Below are 25,126 nucleotides of genomic sequence, written 5' to 3' on the forward strand. Positions count from 1 at the left end.
TATTTTAAGGGCGATAACGGGTTTTAAATTACGATTACGTTAGATTAAAGTCCCCAACAATATACATTTTCACAGAGAATGAGTCTTGTTTTTCTGCACAGCTCCAACAATAAGTTCATAACCTTATATGAAGCCCACTCAATATAACATCTTGTGTTTCAAAACCGAAAACGTCATTATCTTTAACACAACTCTTAATTTTTTTGCCTCTCCATTTGCTTGATAAAAGTTGAAATTTATTGAAGACATTTAAGGTGATTATTTTCATTTTACTGTAGCAATCTCTTTGTCTACATTTCCCGACACCAAAAATTAACACCGCTGCACGAGACACCTGCAGGGACACTGACACGCAGTTGCTGACGCACGTGTTGCAGGGGGGACGCGTGAACACCTGTGTGTGTTGGGGGGTGTTAGGGGGGCTACGAGTGTTGGGGAGGAGGTGGGGAGCGTCAGGGGGGTGGGAGGTTGAAGTAATCTCTACTGCGTGGTTGAAATTTATTTAAATTTATTTTTGAACACAGCGACTTATTAGTGGCTAACGAAATTTCTGAAATGATAATAGCAAATATAATCATTGACACACCATTTTGATGATTATAAATAAGTTGCGCATTACATTATGCACAAGGTTGCGGATAATGCGGGTTCCGGGGATGTGAGGCCACATCGTACACATTTGCTGCTTAACACAAACGACATTTCATACAAGAATGTATTAAATTATTACTCGAAGTAATCGGGAGTGATAAGATTCCAACAGCTTACCAGCAAAAACGGTTACACTGTAAGAATAATGCCTCAAAATATAAAATTGCCATAAATAATGGTTGTGTCCTATAATTGAAATCGTGAAATGGTGCGAAATTTGAAAGGCAAAAATGGTCCATGTGTCCTGAACAAAATTGTGAAATGGTGGGAAATTTGCAGAATAATTGGGCTGTTACAGAGCAATTAGGTAAATTGGCACGCGGTAGTTGCGAGCTCGGTGACCGTGGGAACGAGCAATGCGGGATACAAAGTACTTGTCAACAACTCAAATTTGCATATAAACGATATAATGAACAAAATTATGGATTGACACGAAAATATTTGATGATCAGAAATGATACTTTCATCAAAACCATGAGCGAGTGTTTATATACGGTATATAAGTGTTTATTAACACATACATATACCGTATACGAGTCAATTGACTCGTTGAATATAGTATTGATAAATAACTTTAAAAGACGCCACAATATGTTCTTTTCTCTTGATATGCATCAACGGTAGATCAAGATAACAAAAACTAAAGTTTCAGTCTTACACACACATTTATTTATTTACAATAAAAAAAATTATAGGCAGTATATAATAAGCGATTATAGGCCCGCCATTGGTCTTTGAACATCCCCATTAGTATATTTGTCTGAAATTATTTTATCCAAAGCACACATAAATGTTGTCGTGTATTTGGGTGCGCCGTGTAAATACATTCGCATTCAAAGCCTGGCTTGTCATCTGTTATTACTCACCGCGATAAAATGGCCGCCCCGCTCTAATTACGATCGTTTATCCACCGAATATTTATGAGCTAACAGTTGAATATATAATATTTCTTTGTCAATAGTCTTTATTCAGTTGATACGAAATCTAACGTATCATTGAAAGCATTCTACAGGCGAGCCTCAGCCTCAGGGAGGCTTATAATAGGCTTACATTTGGACCCAATTCCGGACCAGTGGAAAATGTATAACAAAATTCCGGACATTTGGAAAATACATAACAAAATTCCGGACCAGTGGAAAAAACATAACAAAATTCCGGACATTTGGAAAATACATAACAAAATTCCGGACCAGTGGGAAATACATAACAAAATTCCGGACCAGTGGAAAATACATAACAAAATTCCGGACCAGTGGAAAAAACATAACAAAATTCCGGACATTTGGAAAATACATAACAAAATTCCGGACCAGTGGGAAATACATAACAAAATTCCGGACCAGTGGAAAATACAGAACAAAATTCCGGACCAGTGGAAAATACAGAACAAAATTCCGGACCAGTGGAAAATACAGAACAAAATTCCGGACCAGTGGAAAAAACATAACAAAATTCCGGACCAGTGGAAAAAACATAACAAAAGTCCCATTGGGAGAACGTTCACACACGTGTGGCCTGCTGTGAGGTCTATACAGAGCACAGAGTGTTCATCTTTTCATCATGACATTCAAATGACATGACATTCAGACGTACGTGTGGCCAGAACACTTGCGTTCGCTTGTTCACATCAAAACAGGGTACACCAGGAAAAATGAGTGAGATTTGTTCAATTTGTGATGCACTTTTTGCCGTTGTGTAGGCTATCATAATCTTGTTTGACCCGGCAAAAGGGTGTCTCCCCGCAACGTTCGCTTTCTGCCCGTGCGGCGGGTAAAAAAGTGTGTCACTATTTGGACAATATGACCCATATAATTCTCAGAGCGTAGGTACCTTTGTGTAGGGTAAAAAAATTGAACAAGGCATGTGCGATTGCGTTAGTCATATTCTCCTTTCAAAAGCGAGTCAATCATAGCTTATCGTATGCGTATAAATGACGCCTAATGATTCACATTTGGTGAACATTGGAGGAAATGCGACGGGGACGAATTCAGTGGATGCGAATTCAGCAATAGACATTAATTGAAGTCATAGAGAATGCACCAGGAACGAGGTGATCAAAATTAGGATTGACGAAAGAGATGTAAGCGTATTTAATATTAGCATAAAATGAAGCATAACTATCCAAGAAGTCTCTCACATAACACATTGATTTGGAAAAGGAAGGCTAACAGCTTGGAAAAAAAAGACAAGATATGCATGGAGCACAGAGCGCCCATATGTGGCGTTGACAGAGCGCCCATGTGGCGTTGACAGAGCGCCCATATGTTGCGTTGACAGAGCGCCCATATGTGGCGTTGAATGGCGTTGACAGGGCGGCGCTTATATATGTGGCGTTGACAGAACGCCCATATGTGACGTTGACAGGGCGCTCATATATGTGGCGTTGACAGGGCGCTCACATATGTGGCGTTGACAGGACGCTCATATATGTGGCGTTGACAGGACGCTCATATATGTGGCGTTGACAGAGCGCTCATATATGTGGCGTTGACAGAACGCTCATATGTGACGTTGACAGGGCGCTCATATATGTGGCGTTGACAGGGCGCTTATATATGTGGCGTTGATAGAACGCTCATATGTGACGTTGACAGGGCGCTCATATATGTAGCGTTGACAGGGCGCTCATATATGTGGCGTTGACAGGGCGCTCATATATGTGGCGTTGACAGGGCGCTTATATATGTGGCGTTGACAGGGCGCTCATATATGTGGCGTTGACATAACGCTTATAACTTATGATTAGAACTGACGACTAGTGGGGCAAATTGCAAAAATTTGCCTTCAAAGTTTTTATCGATTCCTAGCATAAAAAAAAACATTTAGATGGCTTAGAAAAAAAAACGTTTTTCTGTGCGAATTTCGACACATGTTTAACAACAAAAACTATTAATATATTAATAACCACTATATAAACCAACACTATTATCGCTATTGTCACCTCGACTATCGTTGGAGGTTTAAGAAATACCTCCTCGTTCTAGCGCCCGCAGGTGAAACATAATAACAAATTTAAAGAGTATCCCAGAAGCAGGAACATACATTGATATTTTTTCAAAACATAAACTTCCATAGATTTTGTAAAACATCAACTACCTAAAGGACTTTAAAAAATTTCGACTCAGGCATATACTCACTTAGGACGATGTAGGGAGGCGGTGTGTTGGCTGCGCGGGAGCAGACGAGCATTATATGTAATACGGAGAACTGATAAACTGATAAATACGGGGTGCAGATAACCTGATAAATACAAGCACGGCACGTGCTGATAATCACAAATGCCTCACTTTATTATCAGCTTTCTATGCATTGCTCACAAATGAGTTAATTAGAAAAATATATCGGCCATATTGTCTAAATACTGACACACTCTTACCCAGAACACGTGCAGAGAGTGGACGTGGCACGGCAGGAAACGTCCGCTAAAACCCACACAGGGCTACCCACATGACCCACACAAACGCCACCCACATGACCCGCACATGAGCTACCCACATGACCCACACATAAGCTACCCACATGACCCACACAATGAATACAAGTTCATCGCTATTTGGACAAGGCTCACACATTTTTCAGAGTGCAGTTAAGATCAAAAGGGCCTCCATTTGCTGATATCAATCACCTTTACGAAAGCACTTAAATTCTGGACCCGGGAAATGCCGTTCTCAACTGTGGATTAATTTGTGAATAATCCTTGGGTAATGAAAATGAAGGGAAGATAAGGAATTATTGGGTGGAGGTAATTTTTTTATACGGTAATTACTTAAATCAGGCGTTGTATAGTAGATCCTACGTTTGTCGCGGACTCGACATAAAATCTAGAATATAAATAACCAGTCTTAGTTGAAAATATACAGGCAAAATTTTCCACCATCCATTATAGAAGTTGCCGATGAGAGCGAAAATTCTGTTATTTTCTAATACATTATGATAGGATTTTGAATAATTTTGATACGGGTTTCTCTTCGTACATAAAATAGAGATGCACAATCTTTTTAGAGTCTATTTCCTGAATCACTCAGAGAAATAAGAGAATCGTTGTCCAAATAGCGGTGCTCATTTTGCTCTTTTACGGGTCATCCTGACCCAGTTTGGCCCGGTAAAAGGGCTAAGTCCGTTCATTGCACGGGCTGTGTGTAAGAAAATGTGTCACTGTTTGGTCTATATGACGGATACATTTTTCTGTATGCGCAATGAGTATACATGGCTCAAGATAGTCACAGCACGCCATGCCTCGCAGATAAGCTATCTGAAGAGGACGATAAGGCGGGAACAGTCATGACAAAGAGACGCCAAATGAAACACAAAAGTGATATCCCTATTAATATTGTCATTCAAAAATATTATGTCATCCAAGGTGAGTAATTAACATCATTTCATTCAGGTCATTCAACAGCGCAATCGACACACCCAATTAAGTCAATTATGAAATGTCGAGTACGCAATACTTAATTGTATCGCCTTTAAAAGGCTTATAGTCGTGCTGTAGCAGGTCACTTCTACCGGGATACGAAGCAAGTATTAATAAACGACCTGCTGTTATGCAGCGCCGACCACCCAAATAAAAATTAAGAGTGGAGCACCTATGTTTTTATGATGGCTATAGGCGGACGCCATAGGTGGAGCAGCTTTGAATTATACAGTGAATTAAGGGTGGCGTGCACCACCTTTACCATACCTATAACCTGCCTATGGCCCCCCTAAACGTAAAGCTCTCCTTCCGCCAATAACTACCCAACAGACCCTATAAATCATCGATGATTCATCGATGGCTCCCACCTATACTCGCCACTCTTTCGATTTATTGGTGTTTTATTGTCGATTTTCGGCAGATCTGGCCACCCACCGTTACGCCACCTATAATCTACTATCGCCACCTATAATCATCGCTGCTCCACCCTTAATTTTTATTTGGGCATTATCAAGAATCCCGAAAATCAGAGGCTAACAAAAAAATTCTGGAAACTCCACCATTGCTTACACTGTCCACCATTCATTTGAGGCGAAGAGGTTAATTTTGAATGGTAATGTCCACCATTCAAATTTGCAACAATTTGAAGGTGACGAGTGACACCTCCCTGAACAGGGTGTGATGACTGTTGGTATGGAAATTTTTTGTGATTAAAGAATAATGACGGCCAGCTAACACTAACAAAACGAGTCTTTTAGAATACAGGCATAAAATTATTTCACTAAAGAATATCCGGTGCGAAGAATGGACTCGGAACGCTTTGTGTATATCATGTCGACTGAAATGTAAAAAATAAAGTAATCAAGTTGTTAGACTTAGTTCCGACTACGTTCTCGAGTTCACTTAATCACCTTATCTACGTCCATGTCAACTGCAAGTTAAACTACTAAGAAATAATTTCATTTCATCAATGCTGGATGTAATCTGAATTTATTGTACAAGTTTAAAATTATGCGTGCGTTTGTTTTTAGAAACTTGTGATTTGAACATTGTATGGCTACATCACTAAGATTTAATTCTTGATACAGGGGTTTACATGATCACACATAATAATTAAGTTGAACGCTGTTTGAATTGGTTATAATCTTCCTAATCTATAATCTAATCAAATTTAAGTATGTTATCATCAGGTCTCCTGCTCGCTCAGAGGCCATCTTTCGAACGATCCACAAACGCGCCGACAAATTCGAACTATTTTGTTGTCGCATTTTAAATGGAATTGCTTTGGACGCTGCTGGATGGCACCAGGAAGACGTTTCCGTGGCTGACAGATAACGACAATGACCGCCGGCAGTGCACGGTGAAGCTCATGGTCCGGCAGATTGACGGTGGCATTGCCGAACACTGGGCGCTTTGCTTCGATTGGACCGATCGAGCTGCCACGTACGAAGCCAATGACGAAAATGGGTACCTAATTCCTTACTGGATTAGAGGTTATCCGGATGTTGCCTACACGTGGACGATGTCTCGTCACTTTAGCTTGGAATGCTCACCCCAACAAATCAATTCTAAGGCCCGCCAAATTTCCCTGAACGGCTTACCCTACTTACTTACTGTTAGGAACTGTCACCACTGGGCTGTTGAACTCGCTTCGCAGGTTGGTCTCAACATCGATGAAGCTTTGGAAAGTTGCCTTCCTGGAGACTTGAAGAGCGTCATCAATTTCGGGTATGCCATCAACCAAGCAACTCGATGTTTCTCACAGGCGGGGTCATTGTTCGCTGGGTCAACGGTCTCCTCGAACACAGGTCACGCTCTTGCCATGGCTAGGTCTGCTCCAGAGGCCGCAATCTTTTCATCTAAAGTATCTCGCGCCTCTGCCAATGCAATGGATGACGACGATGGACAACAGTTGCAAAAGACAAGCAGTGATGACTCGCCAGAACAAAGTTTCAGGGCCTTGGCTGGGGCCGTAATGTTCGCAGGATATGCATTTGCAACCCTACTGAAGAATATTTCTTGTGATGAGGATGACTCACCAACCACTCAGTCTAAAAGAAGAAATTAATGGAATTTCTGCTAAAATTTACAAAGAAAACTTCGTATTACTAGATAAATTCCATGTGTATTCTGGTGCTAATCGATTTGTTAAGGACTTTTAATGTTAATGGGAATTTCTACCAATTCAGTGCCTGGCACTCGGTCAAAAACAAAAATAACCACGGCTGATTTTATTTGTAAATTATTTTTGAAAAGAGTTTTAACTTGTAGCACAATTTCCGTGGCTGTGAAGGAACTCACACTGCTAACAGTTCTCATTAATAGCTAAATTTTTACATCTAATGTGACATTTGTCCTACAACAATCAGCTATATATAAGTTATGCTTGAGTTAGAATATCTTCACACGTCAACATATGAAGAAAAGGGAAATTAAATTTTTTTTGGAAAATATTTTATGGTGAAATGACTTTTTCAATGATATTACTTCCTGGTTAAAATAGGTTTTGAACACGTACCACTTTGTTTAAATATTTGCTCGATTCTTTTTTATAACACGTACAGTAAATGTATTAATGTGCACAAAGCTTTATCGATGATTCAAAAGAGCTTTAATTCTATTATTACTTAATAATTGACTACATGTTTTACAGTAAATGATTGAAAACACCGATCCTTGATTGCTGATAAATTTGAACACTAACTATAAATTCAACGGATATGCGGTATACTGTAAATGGTTTTATGAACAGAAATTAAGAGTACGTTATATAGACGTTTGTACATATATTTAATAAAATTAAGAATAACGTTAGATGTTTGTACACATACTTAGTAAAATGTAGGTAGCCAGCATTGATTAGGTTATTTTCTTTAATTATAAACTCATTTCCAATTACGGTTGTTCATCGACTTCATCAACATGTACACACCTAACATTAATTTCATCGTAACATTAATTTCATCGTAACATTAATTTCATCGTAACATTAATTTCATCGTAACATTAATTTCATCGTAACATTAATTTCATCGTAACATTAATTTCATCGTAACATTAATTTCATCGTAACATTAATTTCATCGTTTGTACACCAATTAATTGGGATTTCCCAGTGTCAACTGAACGATAATGCGTACGTACTGAATATATGTTTGGTTCAAATCATTCATCTTTAGGTCAAGTATTTGAATGTGAAATAGTTACTTTTAACCAATAGAGACTATTATATGTTTATGGTGATATTATCCGTTTTCCTTGACTGAAGCAAGTGAATTACCTCCATGTCGTTTATAAACATGTTAATTGCACTGAAGATGCTTCCTATACAGCATCTCGCTGAAAATTGTAATAGAAAAGCGTTCCCTGGAAGTTTCACTCGTCCAGTGAGTGAAGTGCGTCATATGGAAGCCGAGAGAAAGTTTTCATTTGCTCAAATATTTTGCTCAATTTGTTTCATACTTCAATTAAACTGAACGTATCAAATAATTATGAAATAGAAAATTTAAAAAGAATTTAAGAATTGATTTAAAATAATTAAGCAGCAATTATTTTCCATTTTTTTGAGGTCACAAATAGTATTTTCAAATAAATTCATAAAATAGAACGTATTTTTTAATAAATTTATATAATAGATCCGTTTTTTAATAAATTTATGAACCATTTTTGAGGTCACAAATACTATTTTCGAATAAATTCCGAAAATAGAATGTTTTTTTAATAAATTTATATAGTAGATATTTTTTTCAAATTTATAAAATCGAACTTATTTTAAGGAAGAGACACGCTGTTCTTTACTTCACTAAATACAAATTTCCTCTCGTGATAAAATGCTTTTCAAAGCTTTACTAATAAAAACCCAATTATATTGTATGTAAATATAGATAGGTAAGAAAACGCTCAACATTAAATATTGGAATATCAAATACTTATTAAATAGGTATTTAAAAATAATCATTATATATAAACAATTTTATCATTTCTGTCAACTGCAATCTGTCGGTCAAACGACCACACAGAAAAATTGAGAAAATTTGTCCAAATAGCGATGCAATATTTACCTTCCTCTAGGCCACCTTGACGCATTTTTGCTCAGCAGTGCTACATGCAGAAAAAGGGTCGCTATTTGCACAATATGCCCTTTCATTTTCTGATGATTAAAATTATGAAGATTGTCATAAATGTATGAGGACATAAATTGAATAGGATGGTAATGACTATGACATTAACTTTAAAAATTAACTTGCTTTAAAATTAAAAGATCTCACCTTGTATTCCTCAATGTGTCTGAACGCATCAAGTAGAGTGAAAGAAAACTGAAGTTTAGATTTAATATTAAAGATTTTCTCTGAAACAAAAAGCGAATAAATATATAAATAGAGACACTTGTATATAATAGACGTATGCAATGCACTATTTATAACTTGACTGTATATATTCTTAATACTTGCTGCCCATGAAGATATGGAAATTTTATAATTACAATAATAGTTTTGACTCAACCCCACAACTACCTTATTTACTTTTATTCATCAACTTTTAATTTAGCTCTCTCAATATTTTATTAAATTAATATCCAATATTTATAATTGTAATTAATATTCCATAGGATATTCAAGGCTGCGAAGGGACCCAGGGAGCGCAGCAGGTCTCCCTTGCACGCCCCCCCCTAAAGACGGGAGGGGCGCCCCCTTGGGGTATCATAGAATTAATAATTAAAATTAATTATCTAATAATTAATTATAATAATTTTTCCTATCAACTAAATTCCAATAAGAAACCTTTCAGGAATAAAAAAAAATCATGAGTGCATCTTTCAGGAAAATTCAAGGTACTTATTTAATAAATAATTTAAATCACACAGTAATGCCTTCATTTAATTATGAAACAACTAAACCAAAAACTTGGCTACGCATTTGCCTCAACAAGGCATGAAGTAAAAACTACTCATTATAACACATGATATTCGACGCACTAAAATGTTTAAATAATTCAAATGGATGCAGAAAAAAATGGCAGCATAAATTAACAATTTTCGTTTTCCCTAACCATTTTTGTAGCAAATCAGAAGAGATGAAACAGGGAGAATAAGAACCCTCGACGTAATATAAAAGTATATATTTACAATCACGCACTCAAAACGACACGGTAAGCGTCTTTAATTATTTATTAAGAACTAAGTGACTGATTGAAGGAAATTACAACGAATGACCGATATGGGGAAATTATGAGGGAAAATCCTGTGAATATAGTGAAATAACGAGGGAAATTCCAGTGGATACGATGAAATTATGAGAGATATTCCTATGGATATAGTGAAATAATGAGGGAAATTCCTGTGGATATGGTGAAATTATGAGAGATATTCCTATGGATATAATAATGAGGGAAATTCCTGTGGATATGGTGAAATTATGAGAGATATTCCTATGGATATAGTGAAATAACGAGGGAAATTCCTGTGGATATGGTGAAATTAGTAGAGATATTCCTATGGATATAGTGAAATAATGAGGGAAATTCCAGTGGATATTGTTGTGGCGTACATAAATTAAACAAATGCTGTGATAAGTCCAAACCTCAGATGACAACGGAAGCTCAAAGCACAAATGAAGAAAACTTGTCGATAAAGTTTGAGATATTAATATTGAATGATAATATTTAGAAATTTAATATAAAGTAATGAAGTTTGAAAAATTAATAGCAATAGACTGCACAATATAAGCAGGTACCACAAGATTGTCTTCTTGACAAGATCCAGCAACCAAGACAGCAAATAATGTCAATAATTTTATATAATTATTATTATTATTATTTTATATAATTACGAAAACGGCTATTGATGAACGAGCAAATAGCTCAAGAAATTTTTTTTTTTAGATATTGAAACTAATAAATTGTTTACTACACACGAAAGTTTCTTTTTTCTTTGCTATTCTTCGTCTATTAAATTCTTTTTCTTTAGACATCTTACAGAACTTCTTATGGCCTGGAAATTCGATTGACGTCTTTCAATAACTTTTACTGCCGACGGCTGACTTAAATTATACAAATTATGATAATTCTAATAGTCTTCATAATTTACAATAAAGAAATTCCATTGTTGATTCCAGAGTTTACAGAGTGATTCAAGAAAGGCTAAAAGATCATTTTAAAACAGATAATATCAGAGTAGGTGATATCCAATTTACAATTTCTTCAAGCTTCACATCCTTTCAGCCGTTGAAAATAACTTCAACAAAATGACAAAAGGTATACAGTGAACTTATCCAAAAAGGATCACAATTCAAAAAGTTTCACAACTGAAACAGGTTCACAATTCAAACAGGTTAACCGGCATTCAAACAGGTTCACAATTCAAACAGGTTCATATATCAAACAGGTTCACAAGTCAAACAGGTTCACAATTCAAACAGGTTCACAATTCAAACAGGTTCACAATTCAAACAGGTTCACAATTCAAACAGATTCACAATTGATACAAGTTCACAGTGCTATCAATACAAACAAGTTTACTAAGCATTTATAGTAGAATAATAATTTTAATAATTTCATAATTGCTAAGCACTAATTAGTCTTGATGCTGGTGGGCCTCAGCCTCCCGCCAGTTGTTTAGGACGGCCTCAGTAATCCTGCCCCATAGGACGCTCCTGAAGAAGCAATAGGACGCTACGCTCACTAGGAACAACCAGGACGTCCCTAGCCACCACCCGCTGTAGGGCACCACCTCCAGCGGCAGCACCGAGTCCTGGCCGTAGGATAACATTTTTAATTGTATAATATAATTGAAACAGTAATTATTCAATTATATATAATTATTATTCAGCCACCACCCGCTGTAGGGCACCACCTCCAGCGGCAGCACCGACTCCTGGTCGTAACTATTCATTTTTGAATTATGTAATTGGCAGAAGAATTATTCAATTATATATACCTAATTATTATTGGAATTACATTAATTTATTAGGCATGAATTATAATTATCATACAGGATATACAATATAGTTCCTACAGCCACAATACCTGTAGCGGCAGCACAGACTCCTGGCCGTACGATAACATTTTTAAATTATATAATTGGCACAAGAATTATATAATATAATTATATATAATTATTATTGGAATTATATGAATTTATTAGGCATGAATTATAATTGGCACAGAGGATGTACTATATAGTTTTTACGTTAGGCATGAATTATAGATGTCATACAGGATATACTATATAGTTCCTACAGCTACTATACCTGCAGTCATGTCAGTAGTACATAATTTTTAAAAATATCTTTAATTTCAATCAATAATAATAATACGTAATAATATAAAATATTATAAGATCAAAATAATCAACCGAGCGAACAGAAAATATAATAATTTTGAATGTGCCATACTGCAAAGAGAATATTATTAACAAATAAAGTTTTTAATTACGAACTAATAACGCGATAATTTCCACTGCGCATTTCCATATAAATTAATTTTAAATAATATTTCTAATTATTAACTAGGCCACAACACTGACCGGGCGGTCTGCGTCGGTGATCCCCAAGTCCCCTTGGACGTCATGACCCTTTATTTTTCTGAGTGTAAGTCCCACAACACTCACCGTTTTGACCAAATCTGTGCCTAGAAAGTCCCATAGACGGTTGGAGGTCAAAACCTTCATTTTTCTGAGTGTAAGGCGCACAACATCCACCGTTTTGTCCAAATCTGAGCCCAGAAAGCTCCGTAGACGATAAGGGATATTAACCCTTTATTTTTCTGAGTGTAAGGCCCACAACACTCACCGTTTTGTCCAAATCTGTGACGACAAAGTCCCCCGGGGGACGGTAGTCGGTGTAGTGCTGTAGGAAGGACGCTAGCAACGCTCCGGTGAAGGAGCTAGCGTTATACTGCGTTACAATGTGGCCGTTATGGAACAGCAGTAACGTTGGTGTACCCATAACGCCGAACTGTGCGTTGATACTGTAACGTTGTAGCGTTATTAATATTATTTGTGTAATATATTAATGTTATACTGCGTTACGATGTGGCCGTTGTAGAACAGCAGTAACGTGTAACGTTGTTATTCATGTGGTAATATATAATATAGTTCATAAAAAAAATTGTCACCTGTAGAATGAGTTCAATTCAATTAATGAATTAAATTGAACAGTTGCTTAAATTAACAGTAAATTCCCAATTAAATTTAACAGAAAAATCAGACATCTAAGTGATCCAATTAAGTATAACCAATACATTTAACAATGAATTCAATTTTAATGAATAACGAGTTAAACACAATCCAACAAATCACGGGTCGTGGCAGTGACGGCGGTTAATTATAATTACGTATTAGCACTTCAATGATCAATTAGTCCTAAAAAAAGTTAATTAACTAATTAGCCCTAAAAAAGGTTAACTAAATTATAACAAATACTAATTAGGATTAAAGAAAGGTTAATTAACTAATTAGTCCTAAAAAGTTAATTACCTAATTAATCCTAAAAAATGTTAATTAATTAGTCCTAAAAAAGGTTAATTAACTAATTAGTCCTAAAAAATGTTAATTAATTAGTCCTAAAAAAGGTTAATTAACTAATTAGTCTTAAAAAAGTTAATGAATTAATAAGTCCTAAAAAGGTCAATTAATTAATAATTAGTCCTAAAAAAGTTAATGAATTAATAAGTCCTAAAAAGGTCAATTAAGTAACCTGTGGTGAGCGATGGAGTCGACCCCGTAGACAGGCATAACCTGCTGGAGGTGGCGGGACATGGCGGTGACGGCGGGGGCGGCGGCGACGCTGAAGGGGCAGTGAGCGCTGTAGAAAAACACCAGCGCGCAGGGGGCGGCGGTGGAGCGGTAGCTGACGTTAGGGTTGGGCGAGACTAGGTCTTGTAGGGCGGTGGCGTTAAGAAGCTGTCGGGGGGTGGGATAATGAAGGGAGTTAGTGGGTCATATAGTCCAAATAGTGACACACTTTTTATTAGGGTTGGTAGCTGACGTTAGGGTTGGGGGAGACGAGGTCTTGTAGGGCGGTGGCGTTAAGAAGCTGTCGGGGGTGAGATAATGGAGGGAAATTAGTGGGTCATTGTCCGTATAGTGCCACACTTTATATTTCAGTGAAATGAATGTCTTATAGTGTCAAAATAGGGACACTTTTTATTAGGGTTGGGGGAGACGAGGTCTTGTAGGGCGGTGGCGTTAAGAAGCTGTCGGGGGTCAGATAATGGAGGGGGTTAGTGGGTCATCTTGTCCAAATAGTGACACATTTTTACTCAGTGCAATGAATGGGACGTAGTGTCCAAATAGTGACACATTTTTATTCAGTGAAATGAATAGTGTGCAAATAGTGGCACATTTTTATTATTCAGTGAAATGAATGGGACGAATATGGGCAAATAATGACACATTTGTATTCGGTGAAATGAATGGGTCGTAGTGTCCAAATAGTGATGCACTTTTTTTGCACGTAGGATGTATCCTCCTTTATCTTTTCTACCTCCTGAATTAATGCATTCGATTTTGTAATGGTCCTTAAAGTCAAACTCTGGGAAAAAATACGGGTCATATTGACCAAATATTGACACATTTTTTTTATTTTAAGCAAAATTGTGTCAGGATGACACATAAAAGAGTAAAAAGTGCATCACTATTTGGACGAAATCTCACACGCATCTCTGAATGAGGCGTAGAGAACGTATATATAACTTCTGAATAATGCGTGAGTAACTTGTAAATGAATTAACTATGAAGAATTTGTAGATAAGATGTAAAATACCTGTTTTACGCCTCCTACTGCCTCAATACAATGCTATTCCTACCTGCGCCTCCTACTGCCTCAATACAATGCTATTCCTACCTGCGCCTCCTACAATGCTATTCCTACCTGCGCCTCCTACAATGCTATTCCTACCTGAACACCAGCAGCGCTGATGCTCTACAGCCAGCTTCTGGACCCCGCTGTGCCGTCCAAATCAGTATGAATATATTCTGAATTTTGTGAAAATAATATAATATATTAATATAATAATAATATTTTTAATATCATTTTAACACTAATGAGCACGCCAATTGAAAACTAATTGTTAGATTACATTAGTTGTTAAATAACTTTATTGTGTCCAATTACCTGAAATTGACCAGCTTTCTCTGCCGCCGCTCGCTCGTCGTCGTCCATCAAACTGGCGGGCTGCAGAATAGCATAATATTGTATTAAAACATTATTTTACATAAAATATTGATTGATAATTCACCAAATATTACATCACATAAAATATCTTCAGATAAATTGATCAAATATTACACGACATATAATACCTTCTAATAATTACTAAATATTATTTGACATGAAGCATCGTCTAATCATTTTTATATCACACTTCTATTTCATACCAGCCTCATACCTCAAACAAGAACAAAAGTGCTCATTCTTTTACACGGGGGCAGTAGTGGCGGCCAGTACAACCTACAAATACTAACCGTCACTAATTATCATGCTACAGGCCTCGTGTACAGGGTTACTGGGTCCTTACGTGGCCAGTAGTCTATTCACGGGGCCAATAGCACGGTAAATATTGGCGGTTAATGTATAAAAGTTGTACTGGCCGCCACTACTGTCTCTGTGTACTAAAGTTGTACTGGCCGCCACTACTGCCCCTGTGTACAAAAGTTGTACTGGCCGCCACTACTGTCCCCGTGTACAAAAGTTGTACTGGCCGCCACTACTGTCCCTGTGTACAAAAGTTGCACTGGCCGCCACTACTGTCCCTGTGTACAAAAGTTGCACTGGCCGCCACTACTGCCCCTGTGTACAAAAGTTATACTGGCCGCCACTACTGTCCCTGTGTACAAAAGTTGCACTGGCCGCCACTACTGTCCCTGTGTACCAAAGTTATACTGGCTGCCATGCACTACTGCCCCTGTGAATAAAAGTTGTACTGGCCGCCACTACCGTCCCTGTGAATAAAAGTTGTACTGGCCGCCACTACTGTCCCTGTGAATAAAAGTTGTACTGGCCGCCACTACTGCCCCTGTGAATAAAAGTTGTACTGGCCGCCACTACAACTGTCCACGTGTACCAAAGTTGTACTGGCCGCCACTACTGTCCACGTGTACCAAAGTTGTACTGGCCGCCACTACTGTCCAAGTATACAAAAGTTGTACTGGCCGCCACTACTATCCACGTGTACAAGGACCTCAAATCTCACCTTTAAGCGCCGCAGGATCTCGCGGAGAGGGATTTTCTTGTTATCCTTCTCAGGTCCTTCACTGGGGTTGGCGGAACTGCTGGGGTCCTTTACCAAGGACGCCTCCTCGTCCTGCCCCACGTCCCCATGGGGCTTGAGTTCCTCATCTTCCCCCGAGGGTTTTTTCTCAGCATCAACAGTCATTGAATCCTCATCGTCGACGCTCGTCTCGAAATATTCATCGTCATCATCACGAATATCAACGTGGTTCGAACCATCATCAACTTGGTTCTCTTCAGACACAACATTTTCGTCAGGTTCATCAGAAGAATTGGTTTCTTCCGCATTTGTAATGTAATTTTCATCGGAATTTCCAAAAACTCGTTCATCTTGTGCATTTAAGATGTAATTTTCTTCAGGATTTCCGATAATTTTTTCAAATCTCGTGTCGTTGACTTCGGTCGTTTCGGCGACTTCATCTCCACCGGCGAAGATGAAAGCGCTTCCTAAGGACGCGTTAATTAAAATATTCGCTATTATCGTGTTAACTAAAAGCCACCCAAAAATATTATGCCATCTAGAAGCCATCTGTAGAGTAAGAGACAAACCTAGATGCGATTGGAAAAAGTTTTGAAACCTATTGCAAGAACTTATTGTTTGTGAAATGCATTTCACACCCATTATCTACAGTGCGAGTTGAAGTTCTTTATTTCAACGTATTTGGCGCTAATATGCGGTCTCGATTTCCCATCATTATTGATATATATTAATATTGTTTACCAAAAAAATTATGCTATCTAATTCAATGGTTAAATTGAGCAGCAAACAGAACGAACATGTTCGTTGAACACAAATGATCATGTTCACGGTGCTGACATGATCATGTTCACGGTGCTGACATGGTCTCTTATACACATCTAGATGTGTATAAGAGACAGGCGCTGACATGATCATGTTCACGGCGCTGACATGATCATGTTCACGGCGCTGACATGATCATGTTCACGGTGCTGACATGATCATGTTCACGGCACTGACATGATCATGTTCACGGCACTGACATGATCATGTTCACGGCGCTGACATGATCATGTCCACGGTGCTGACATGATCATGTCCACGGTGCTGACATGATCATGTCCATAGGTCCTCGACTGGGTAGGAAATGCACCGCTCGTTTGACATAGAAGTTTTTTCCAAATTATATGATGACGCAATTTATTAAATTAAATATATCGCGCCCAAATTTGTTATATATAACAAAATACATATAAATTAAATGTTAAATATTGCGTAATGAATAATCACACACAAAAAAGCGACTCCGGGACAGAGGGTGCGTGGCAAAACATTTATTTTTTGGCTCTCCTTATAATCCACAAAAATTTAATTCAACAAAATAACTATCATCGTATGAATAATTTTTATAATTTCAGGCAGATGATGCAAAACCAACGTTGATCCCGAGTTGACTTCGTTGAAACAACCTTAATTAAATGTTATTTCGACGTTCTAAGTTTTAAATAAACAAAATCGCAGCAGATTTCTAACGGCCAAAAAAAATCGTTTCAACATCCCTTGGTGTTGATGAAGTTTGCATTTGGTCCAATTTAATCAATACATCGCGAACAATGAATGAATTTGAATGATTTTCAAATTCATAGAATGATTACATTTCAATATTTGCGATAGGTTTTAGAGTGATATGGAAGAAAACTATTTTTTTTTAGAATAATGAAGTAGAAAGCAGCATTTATACTTCATTAAATTGTAAATGTTAAATGAATATCAACAAATGGATTTCTTATCAAATAAAATTGAAGTTGAAATAATCTGGATCGGCGATACTGGACTCAAAATGCTGGATCATCTGCACCCCCGTGCTGGAATAATGGTAAACTGATCATTATAATGTAATGGTCATATAATAATCATTACATTCATTAGATGTAATGATCATTATAATGTAATGATCAATACAATAATCATTACATTCATGTAATGTAGTGATTATTATAGTATCATTACATTCATTATATGCAATGATCATAATAATGTAATGATTATTATCATAATCATTATAATCATTACAATCATTATATGTAATGATCGACATAATGTAATGATCAACATAATAATCATTACATTCATTAAATGAACTGATCAATATAATAATCAAGTCGATGAAATAATTTCCAGAAGTGAGACCAACAGCATTATAACTCAAAAAAATACTGCGTTATATTGTCCAAATGGCTGTGATACGCGCCAGCACCGTACCTAATTTTCTAATCCTTCATGCTCGATTCAAGGGATCTCAGATGATGAATTTATCATTTTATTCAAAGTAGTTCTAATTATCAATTAATAAATTGGTTACGCTGAATAAAGCTGGCACAATGAGAATACTAAACAAAACATAAAAACCAAAATTTAATACCGAAGACAATGTCTCCTCCATGCTGTAGGAAATATTATTATTAACTATTATATAATATATACTATATTATTACATAGCATATACTGAGAAAAATGCATGAGTCATGTTGTCCTCACAGTGACACAGCACGTCTTTCTTACTCACAGCACGTACGTAGCAATGATACGCACTTTTGCAGGGCCAAACTGGGTCAGGATGACCCGCTCAAGGCAAGAGTGCATCGCTACTCGGACGAAGTCTTACTAATTTCTTTGAGTGATGCATTTTCATAATCATGCTTCTTTTGTTAATTATAGAAGAATTTTCGAGGTCCACAAGCTTATAATCCAGCTCACAGGATGACTAATTATTGGCCTTCTTTAATAATCAATTAATTTTCATTAACTTAAATGCGAAATAATTCTAGAATACCCTAAATAACAAAATTATGAAATTACAGCTTCTCTTCAGACAAACAATCTATCAATTGAAAATCAATTTGATCATTTTTTTGACTGTCAATTCTAATCTTTAGGCTTTTAATCAAAATTTCCCCACTTACAACGTGTCAGTACAGTTTACAGGCATCAATTTCAGCTATAATAGTGAACTCCCTAACAGATAGAGAGTTCCCCAAAAGCCCCAGTCCCTAACAGATGTAGAGATTCCCCAAAAGTCTCACTCCCCAACTAATAAATAACCTTTCAACGGATAAAAAAATTAAATAAAAATTATTAACGGATGAAGAAACCCTACCTAACTGAAAAAAAATCACCACAAGTCCCCCCCCCACTCCCCAATTGATAAAAAAAACTTCTCAGCGGATAAAGAAACTCCCCAAAAGCCCCACTCCCCAACTAATAAATAAGTTCTCAACGGATAAAGAAACTCCAATAAACCACCACTCCCCAACTAATAAACAACTCCATTAATCCCCTCCACTAGTCCACCTCCCCCTCACTGAGGGTGTGGTCATCGTCAGGCTTCTCCTGCTTGAGCCCCGCGATGGTCCCCAAGATGGTGGGGAACTGCACGGGCATAACCCCAGACCCCAGCCCCGTTCCAGGGGCACTAGCAACGCTAGCGGAGTTATCAGAAGTGCCGAACCCCGTGGGGCTGGGGGGATTAGAGGACTCTGGGGAGCTGAGGTTAGCATCTTGCACAAGGAACTTGTCAAAGCGGGGAAGACGTTCATGTTTGACGCGCTTGTGACGCTTGTGTTTCTTGTCCTTCTTGCGCTTCTTGCTCGAGCTTTTGTGCGCACGCTCCGGACCTGCGGGCGTGTTGGCAACGTGTTGGTAACGTGTTGGTAACGTTTGGTAACGTGTTAGTAACGTGTTTGGAACACGCTTGGAACACGTTTGCAGCGTGCTTGAACCTGTGTGAATGATTGTAACGTATTTGAACCTATATAGGTGCATGTTTGAACGCGTTTGGAATATGTTTTCAATGTGTTTGAACTTTTGAGCATGTTTATAACGTGTTTGTATTGTGTTAGTAGTATGTTCGGAACGTGTCTGAAACGTGTTTGTATCGCGTTCATCATTTATTTGTAACGTGTTTGTAACTTGCTTGCAATGTTTTTTGAACCTGTGTGCATATTTTTAACGTGTTGGCAACGTATTTGTTAGATATTTTTAACGTGTCTATAACGTGTTTCAATCTATGTGCAAGTTTGTAACGTGTTTGTAACGTGCTTGTAACGTATTTGTTACGTGCTTGTAACATGCTTGTAATGTGTTCGTTAAGTGCTTGTAACACGATTGGTAACGTATTGGTATTTGTATCGCGTTCGAACTAGTGAACATGTTTGGAACGTGTTTGGAAGGTGTTTAAACTTTTGAGCATATTTGTAATTGTTAACGCGTAGGTAACGGTAAAAATACTAAATAAAGATGAATAAAATTATCAAGCAATGGAATTAGAGTAAATGTGATAAGAGATTAAACGGAGAGAACGCTCGGCAAATCATATAAAATTGCAAAAAACTTATGAGAAAATAATTTATACAGAAGAATTACGGTGAATATTATTAGCAACAAATAATGAATATACAATAATTATACATATATAAATTATTGTGGATAAAAAATGATTATTACGATTATAGTTTGAAAGCCTGGAGATAGAAAAATGGTGAAAAGGAACAGTGAAAGAAAAGCAATGAATGAGAAAAGCAGTAAAAGACAAACAAGCCCCGAGACGAAAAATACACTTAAAGATATTCCCTTTTTTTGATACCTTTAATATACCTAATATAATATAATAATACCACTTTTTAATAACTTTAAAGCTAACCGAGATAAAAAAATATAACTCAGTACTCACTGCAGTGAGTGACAGAGAGCGCATTTTCTCGTCGACGAAAACATGAAGTCACGGACGGACGGACGGACGGACAGACGGACATGGCGAGCACAATAATGCATTTTTTCCATAAATGAGTACAGTATTAATTACAGTATTAATACTCATAAATAAGTATTTACAGTATTCAGGACCCAGACCCCCCACCTGCAGCGTCGCCGTCAGGCAGAGAGACGCTCGAGTCCGACACATGGGAAGGCCACACAGAAGGAGAATCTTCTTCAGAAACATCAAGAACTTCTTCCTTCACTCGCACCGCGCCCTGTAATGTCAGCTTTCGTTTATGATTTAATAAATAACTTCTATTATTATATTATATACATAAATTATTACTATTATTATACTCAATACTCATTATTATAAATAACATATATATAACGTTCATGTTATTCTTTTCAAGCTACAGAAACATGTTATATAGTTTTAGATTCTGCAATATGAATTTTCTTTTATGTTCTTAGATGGTAATGTTCATGTATTTAGACAGAACTTACTTACCGTTGCAAAAACAAAAGTTAATTAACACAGAGGGTAGGCAATTTAAAATTTTGAAGACATTACTACTAGGTATTTACTAGCGTAATAAAATACGGTATTATAATGTTCAAAATGATTTAGATTAGAAAAAAATTTTAAAATCGGATTAATTTTAAAAAGCCTTTCAATTCGAATTTTTAAACAAGATTCATAATTCACACTCACCGCAATGGGCGAAACTCCGACCCTATGGCCAGGCCTGTTGATGACCCCAACATCAAGGGTTTGTACGATTGATGGGTCATCAAGGGATACAACTTGGGGTCCCATCGAACCCCCCCGGTACCCTGGGGATGCATGGGTGTTGATCCTACGTGGGGCCATAATCGGGCCTCGGTCCAAGGGGCCCTTGGGGTTCACGGGCGTGTGGAGACTTGAGTGCAGGATGACAGGTTCTGAAGACGACGCAGGGATGCAAGACGGCCGACGACGACCATAAAGTGCATAATAAAGATCCATTGCCGCGCCTCTAATGCGGGAGTCGTAAGAATTATTGTTGTTCATCATGGCCCATAAACGTTCGACCAAAGGCTCAGTGTCGAGTTTATGACCCTCGCCCATTTTGAAGGGTTTATTCAGGGTTAGTCTTCGGAGAACCTCATATCGAACCCGAGGCATGGGGTCGGTCTCGGCCAAATTCAGGAGGAAATTCAACTCGTTGATTCCACCACAACTCGGCAGAAAGTCAATAAGTTGGTCTATGGCGCTCAAACGCACATCAATGAACACCGGATACGCAGCGTAGTTCATGAAAATTGAACTTTTCGGCGGCAAATGTCCGTTTTTCTGCAGTACACGTATAGCACGCAGGCACGATACCGTGACCGTGAGTTTGTAACACGGTAGGATCTTGTCCAGGTTCAGGTATCGAACAATTTCTGATAAAATCTTGCGGTATGAGTCGGAGAGCGTGTCGGGAGTGATACTTGCAGGGTCATGCTGCACCTGAGAGTCAGAAATGAAACTCGTTGTAAAACACATTTTTCGATGCGTTCTCGATCATAAAATTAAACATGAAGGTACGGTACAGCGAAAAAAATGTATATGCCTCATTTAAAGGAATTTGTACCTCATTTCACGCGGAAATTTGGGGCCAAAACCTTAGCACCTAGATAGCAAATGGAATACTTCCGCTTGCCATAACGGAAGTATTCCAAGTACGAAAGCATTTAGCTGCATTATAGTCAATCATTCCGGCAGGTTAACAATCAACTTATTTTCTTAGCAATTATGGGCAACGAAAGACTCGATAGCTTAATACCATCATATGGGCAGTGAATAAAAATTTATTTCACATGAGATAAAAGATAAATGCTAATTAACAATGAGTTATGGTCAAACAATTATTGCGGTAAAGATGAGTGACTCACAGCTGCTGGGAAACCCTCAGTAAAGAGTTCAAGACTTGGGTTTGCATGTGACAGTAATAAATTGATGACTTAGGTTATCAAGAGACTTATAGCTGCAGGAGACACAGCATACAGCAATGTTATCAAGAGACTTACAGCTGCAGGAGACACAGCAGCAGCCAGGGCATCAACAAGACTTACAGCTGCAGGAGACACAGCAGCAGCCAGGGCATAAACAAGACTTACAGCTGCAGGAGAGACAGCAGCAGCCAGGGCATCAACAAGACTGGCCCTGTAGAAGTTGTCGCTCATTTGGTTCTTGGTGTTGTCGCTGTACTTGAAGAGGTCGAAGAGGAAGGCGAGCACCTCGGGGGGGCACGTCTGGTGGATGTTGCGCAGTCCTGCCATTGCCACGGGCAGAGTCTGCGCAAATGATAAAAGTTTTTATTTTGCCCCAGATTATGGAACGCATGAGAAAGTGGCCGAATCACTCATTAGCCATTAGAAAACGCTTAGAGAACGTTTTCTAAAATGTTTAAAAAACGTTTTCTATAGTACTAATTACTCATACAGACAAACCGAATTATTCCGAAATAACTATATGTACTATCCATACATACTAACAAGTCGAAATATTTCACACTAAATAAGTAAACTCATATCCATTTTGAGTTGAATCATCTTACGGAATATTGAGTATTACCGAAACATTTTACGTAATATTGAATATGACCGAAACATTTTAAATAATATTGAATATGGTCGAAACATTTCACGTAATATTGAATATGACCAACACATTGCACAGAAACTGACCTTTAGTATGAAATAGTTCTGAAGGTTATCAAAATCATGTTGCTTGATGATGTTGGGGCATGAATACGAGCCAAACATTTTTCTGAATATCTGCATCATGGCAGGAGGCCCGTTCCATGTAGCTGCCATGCTGTTGGCGACGGTCGTGAGACAGTGGGCCGCCGCACACCGAACCTTGTAGTAGACGTTCTCGTTCTCCAGCACCGCGTTCAGCGAGTTACGCATCTCTACACTCACGTTACCTGTGTAAATGAGTGTGTGAATGAATGTGTAAATGAGTGTAAATGAGTGTTTGTCCAAGGCACAACACAAGGCTTTTTTGGCACTAGTGTGAGTCTATCTGACACAGTTTGGCAGTGCAAAAGGACGCTTATCAGTGCTACGTACACTCTCTGCTCGACCTGTGGATAAGAAATTATATTGTCAATTAGGCCAGCGGTTCCCGAAGTGGGCGGCACCGCCCACCTGGGTCGGTGAGGAAGAAGAGGGCGGCAGTCCGAAGTCAAAGTCACAAGCTCGACCTTCTGATTGACGATTTGTACACAACAATGCAGCACATGACTCCAAGCTATGGGTTTTTTCAACCAGATTTCTGGGTTTTTTAACATCTCCTGGGTTTCAAGTGTAAAATTTTTTGAAATATTCAAACTTTGGGGGGAGCTAGGGGGCGTCAAGGGGGCGCCAGCCTGCAGAATATTGGGAGCCACTGAATTAGACAATGACCCATTCATATTTCCCAGTGCAGGCTGATGGTAAGCCACACTTACAGACCAGCTTTAGCCATGTCATGGATATGACTACAGACCAGCCTTAGCCATGGCATGGATATGACTACAGACCAGCCTTAGCCATGGCATGGATATGACTACAGACCAGCCTTAATTAGCCATGGCATGGATATGACTGCAGACCAGCCTTAGCCATGGCATGGACATGACTACAGACCAGCTTTAGCCATGGCATGGAGGGCGTTGATGGCATCTATCTGCGCCGTGACGTCACGCTCATGGCGCAGTTGGTACTGCCACTGGTTGTCGGGCTGGTGCACGCGCACGCTGCGCATCATCGACAGCTCGGGGTCCAGCCTCAGCCACAGCACCGGCGAGTCCGCGCTGTTGTGGGGTGAGAGGGTGGAATGTCATGAATATGAGGGTTGAATGTCATGAATATGAGGGTGGAATGTGATGAATATGAGGGTTAAATGTACTGAATATGAGGGTGAAATGAGAGGAATATGAGGGTGGAATTTAATGAATATGAGGGTGAAATGTGATGAATATGAGGGTGGAATGAGAGGAATATGAGGGTGGAATGTGATGAATATGAGGGTGGAATGTGATGAATATGAGGGTGGAATGTGATGAATATGAGGGTGGAATGTGATGAATATGAGGGTGGAATGTG

The 25,126-nt window shown here is 38.2% G+C and overlaps 3 protein-coding genes across 4 annotated transcripts in view; all 3 read right to left on the minus strand.

The window, feature by feature from the left end:
* Positions 1-9,432, minus strand: part of LOC108673787 (leukocyte elastase inhibitor) — a 31,613-nt gene extending 22,181 nt beyond the window's left edge. Inside the window, exon 1 of one of the 2 annotated variants that reach the window (XM_018161660.2) lies at positions 9,334-9,432. In XM_018161660.2, the coding sequence (XP_018017149.1) occupies positions 9,334-9,362 (29 nt within the window). In that variant the 5' untranslated portion in view covers positions 9,363-9,432. Of the gene's footprint in view, positions 1-3,788; positions 3,923-9,333 lie in introns of those variants that run through there. The other variant, XM_047880128.1, reaches the window with a different exon arrangement.
* Positions 9,433-10,471: 1,039 nt separating this feature from the next.
* LOC108673766 lies at positions 10,472-16,957 on the minus strand. Its single transcript, XM_047880135.1, has 6 exons — positions 16,256-16,957; positions 15,178-15,237; positions 14,962-14,985; positions 13,759-13,964; positions 12,853-13,030; positions 10,472-11,813 (listed from the first exon to the last, which is right to left on the minus strand). The coding sequence occupies exons 1-6, from the start codon at positions 16,913-16,915 to the stop codon at positions 11,637-11,639; spliced, it is 1,305 nt and encodes a 434-aa protein (XP_047736091.1). The 5' UTR covers positions 16,916-16,957; the 3' UTR covers positions 10,472-11,636.
* Positions 16,958-19,421: 2,464 nt separating this feature from the next.
* The window catches only part of LOC108673767 (transcription initiation factor TFIID subunit 2), a 14,112-nt gene continuing 8,407 nt past the window's right edge, over positions 19,422-25,126 (minus strand). The window contains exons 12-17 of the mRNA XM_018161638.2: positions 24,668-24,834; positions 23,723-23,964; positions 23,153-23,329; positions 21,723-22,502; positions 21,168-21,282; positions 19,422-19,926 (exon numbers count right to left, since the gene is read on the minus strand). Coding sequence (XP_018017127.1) covers positions 19,595-19,926; positions 21,168-21,282; positions 21,723-22,502; positions 23,153-23,329; positions 23,723-23,964; positions 24,668-24,834 — 1,813 coding nt within the window. The 3' untranslated portion in view covers positions 19,422-19,594. The remainder of the gene's footprint in view (positions 19,927-21,167; positions 21,283-21,722; positions 22,503-23,152; positions 23,330-23,722; positions 23,965-24,667; positions 24,835-25,126) is intronic.

The sequence above is a fragment of the Hyalella azteca genome, unplaced genomic scaffold (genome assembly GCF_000764305.2).
Source record: "Hyalella azteca isolate HAZT.00-mixed unplaced genomic scaffold, Hazt_2.0.2 contig4675, whole genome shotgun sequence".
Taxonomy (NCBI): Eukaryota; Metazoa; Arthropoda; class Malacostraca; order Amphipoda; family Hyalellidae; genus Hyalella; species Hyalella azteca.

Excerpts from the sequence above, each read along its gene's own strand:
- LOC108673766 (XM_047880135.1), bottom strand. The coding sequence starts at position 16,915 with ATGGGTGTGAAATGCATTTCACAAACAATAAGTTCTTGCAATAGGTTT. Across the intron at positions 15,238-16,255 it reads AGATCCTGCGGCGCTTAAAG|CCCGCCAGTTTGATGGACGA; the intron begins GTGAGATTTGAG and ends GCTATTCTGCAG. Across the intron at positions 14,986-15,177 it reads AGAAAGCTGGTCAATTTCAG|AGCATCAGCGCTGCTGGTGT; the intron begins GTAATTGGACAC and ends AGCTGGCTGTAG.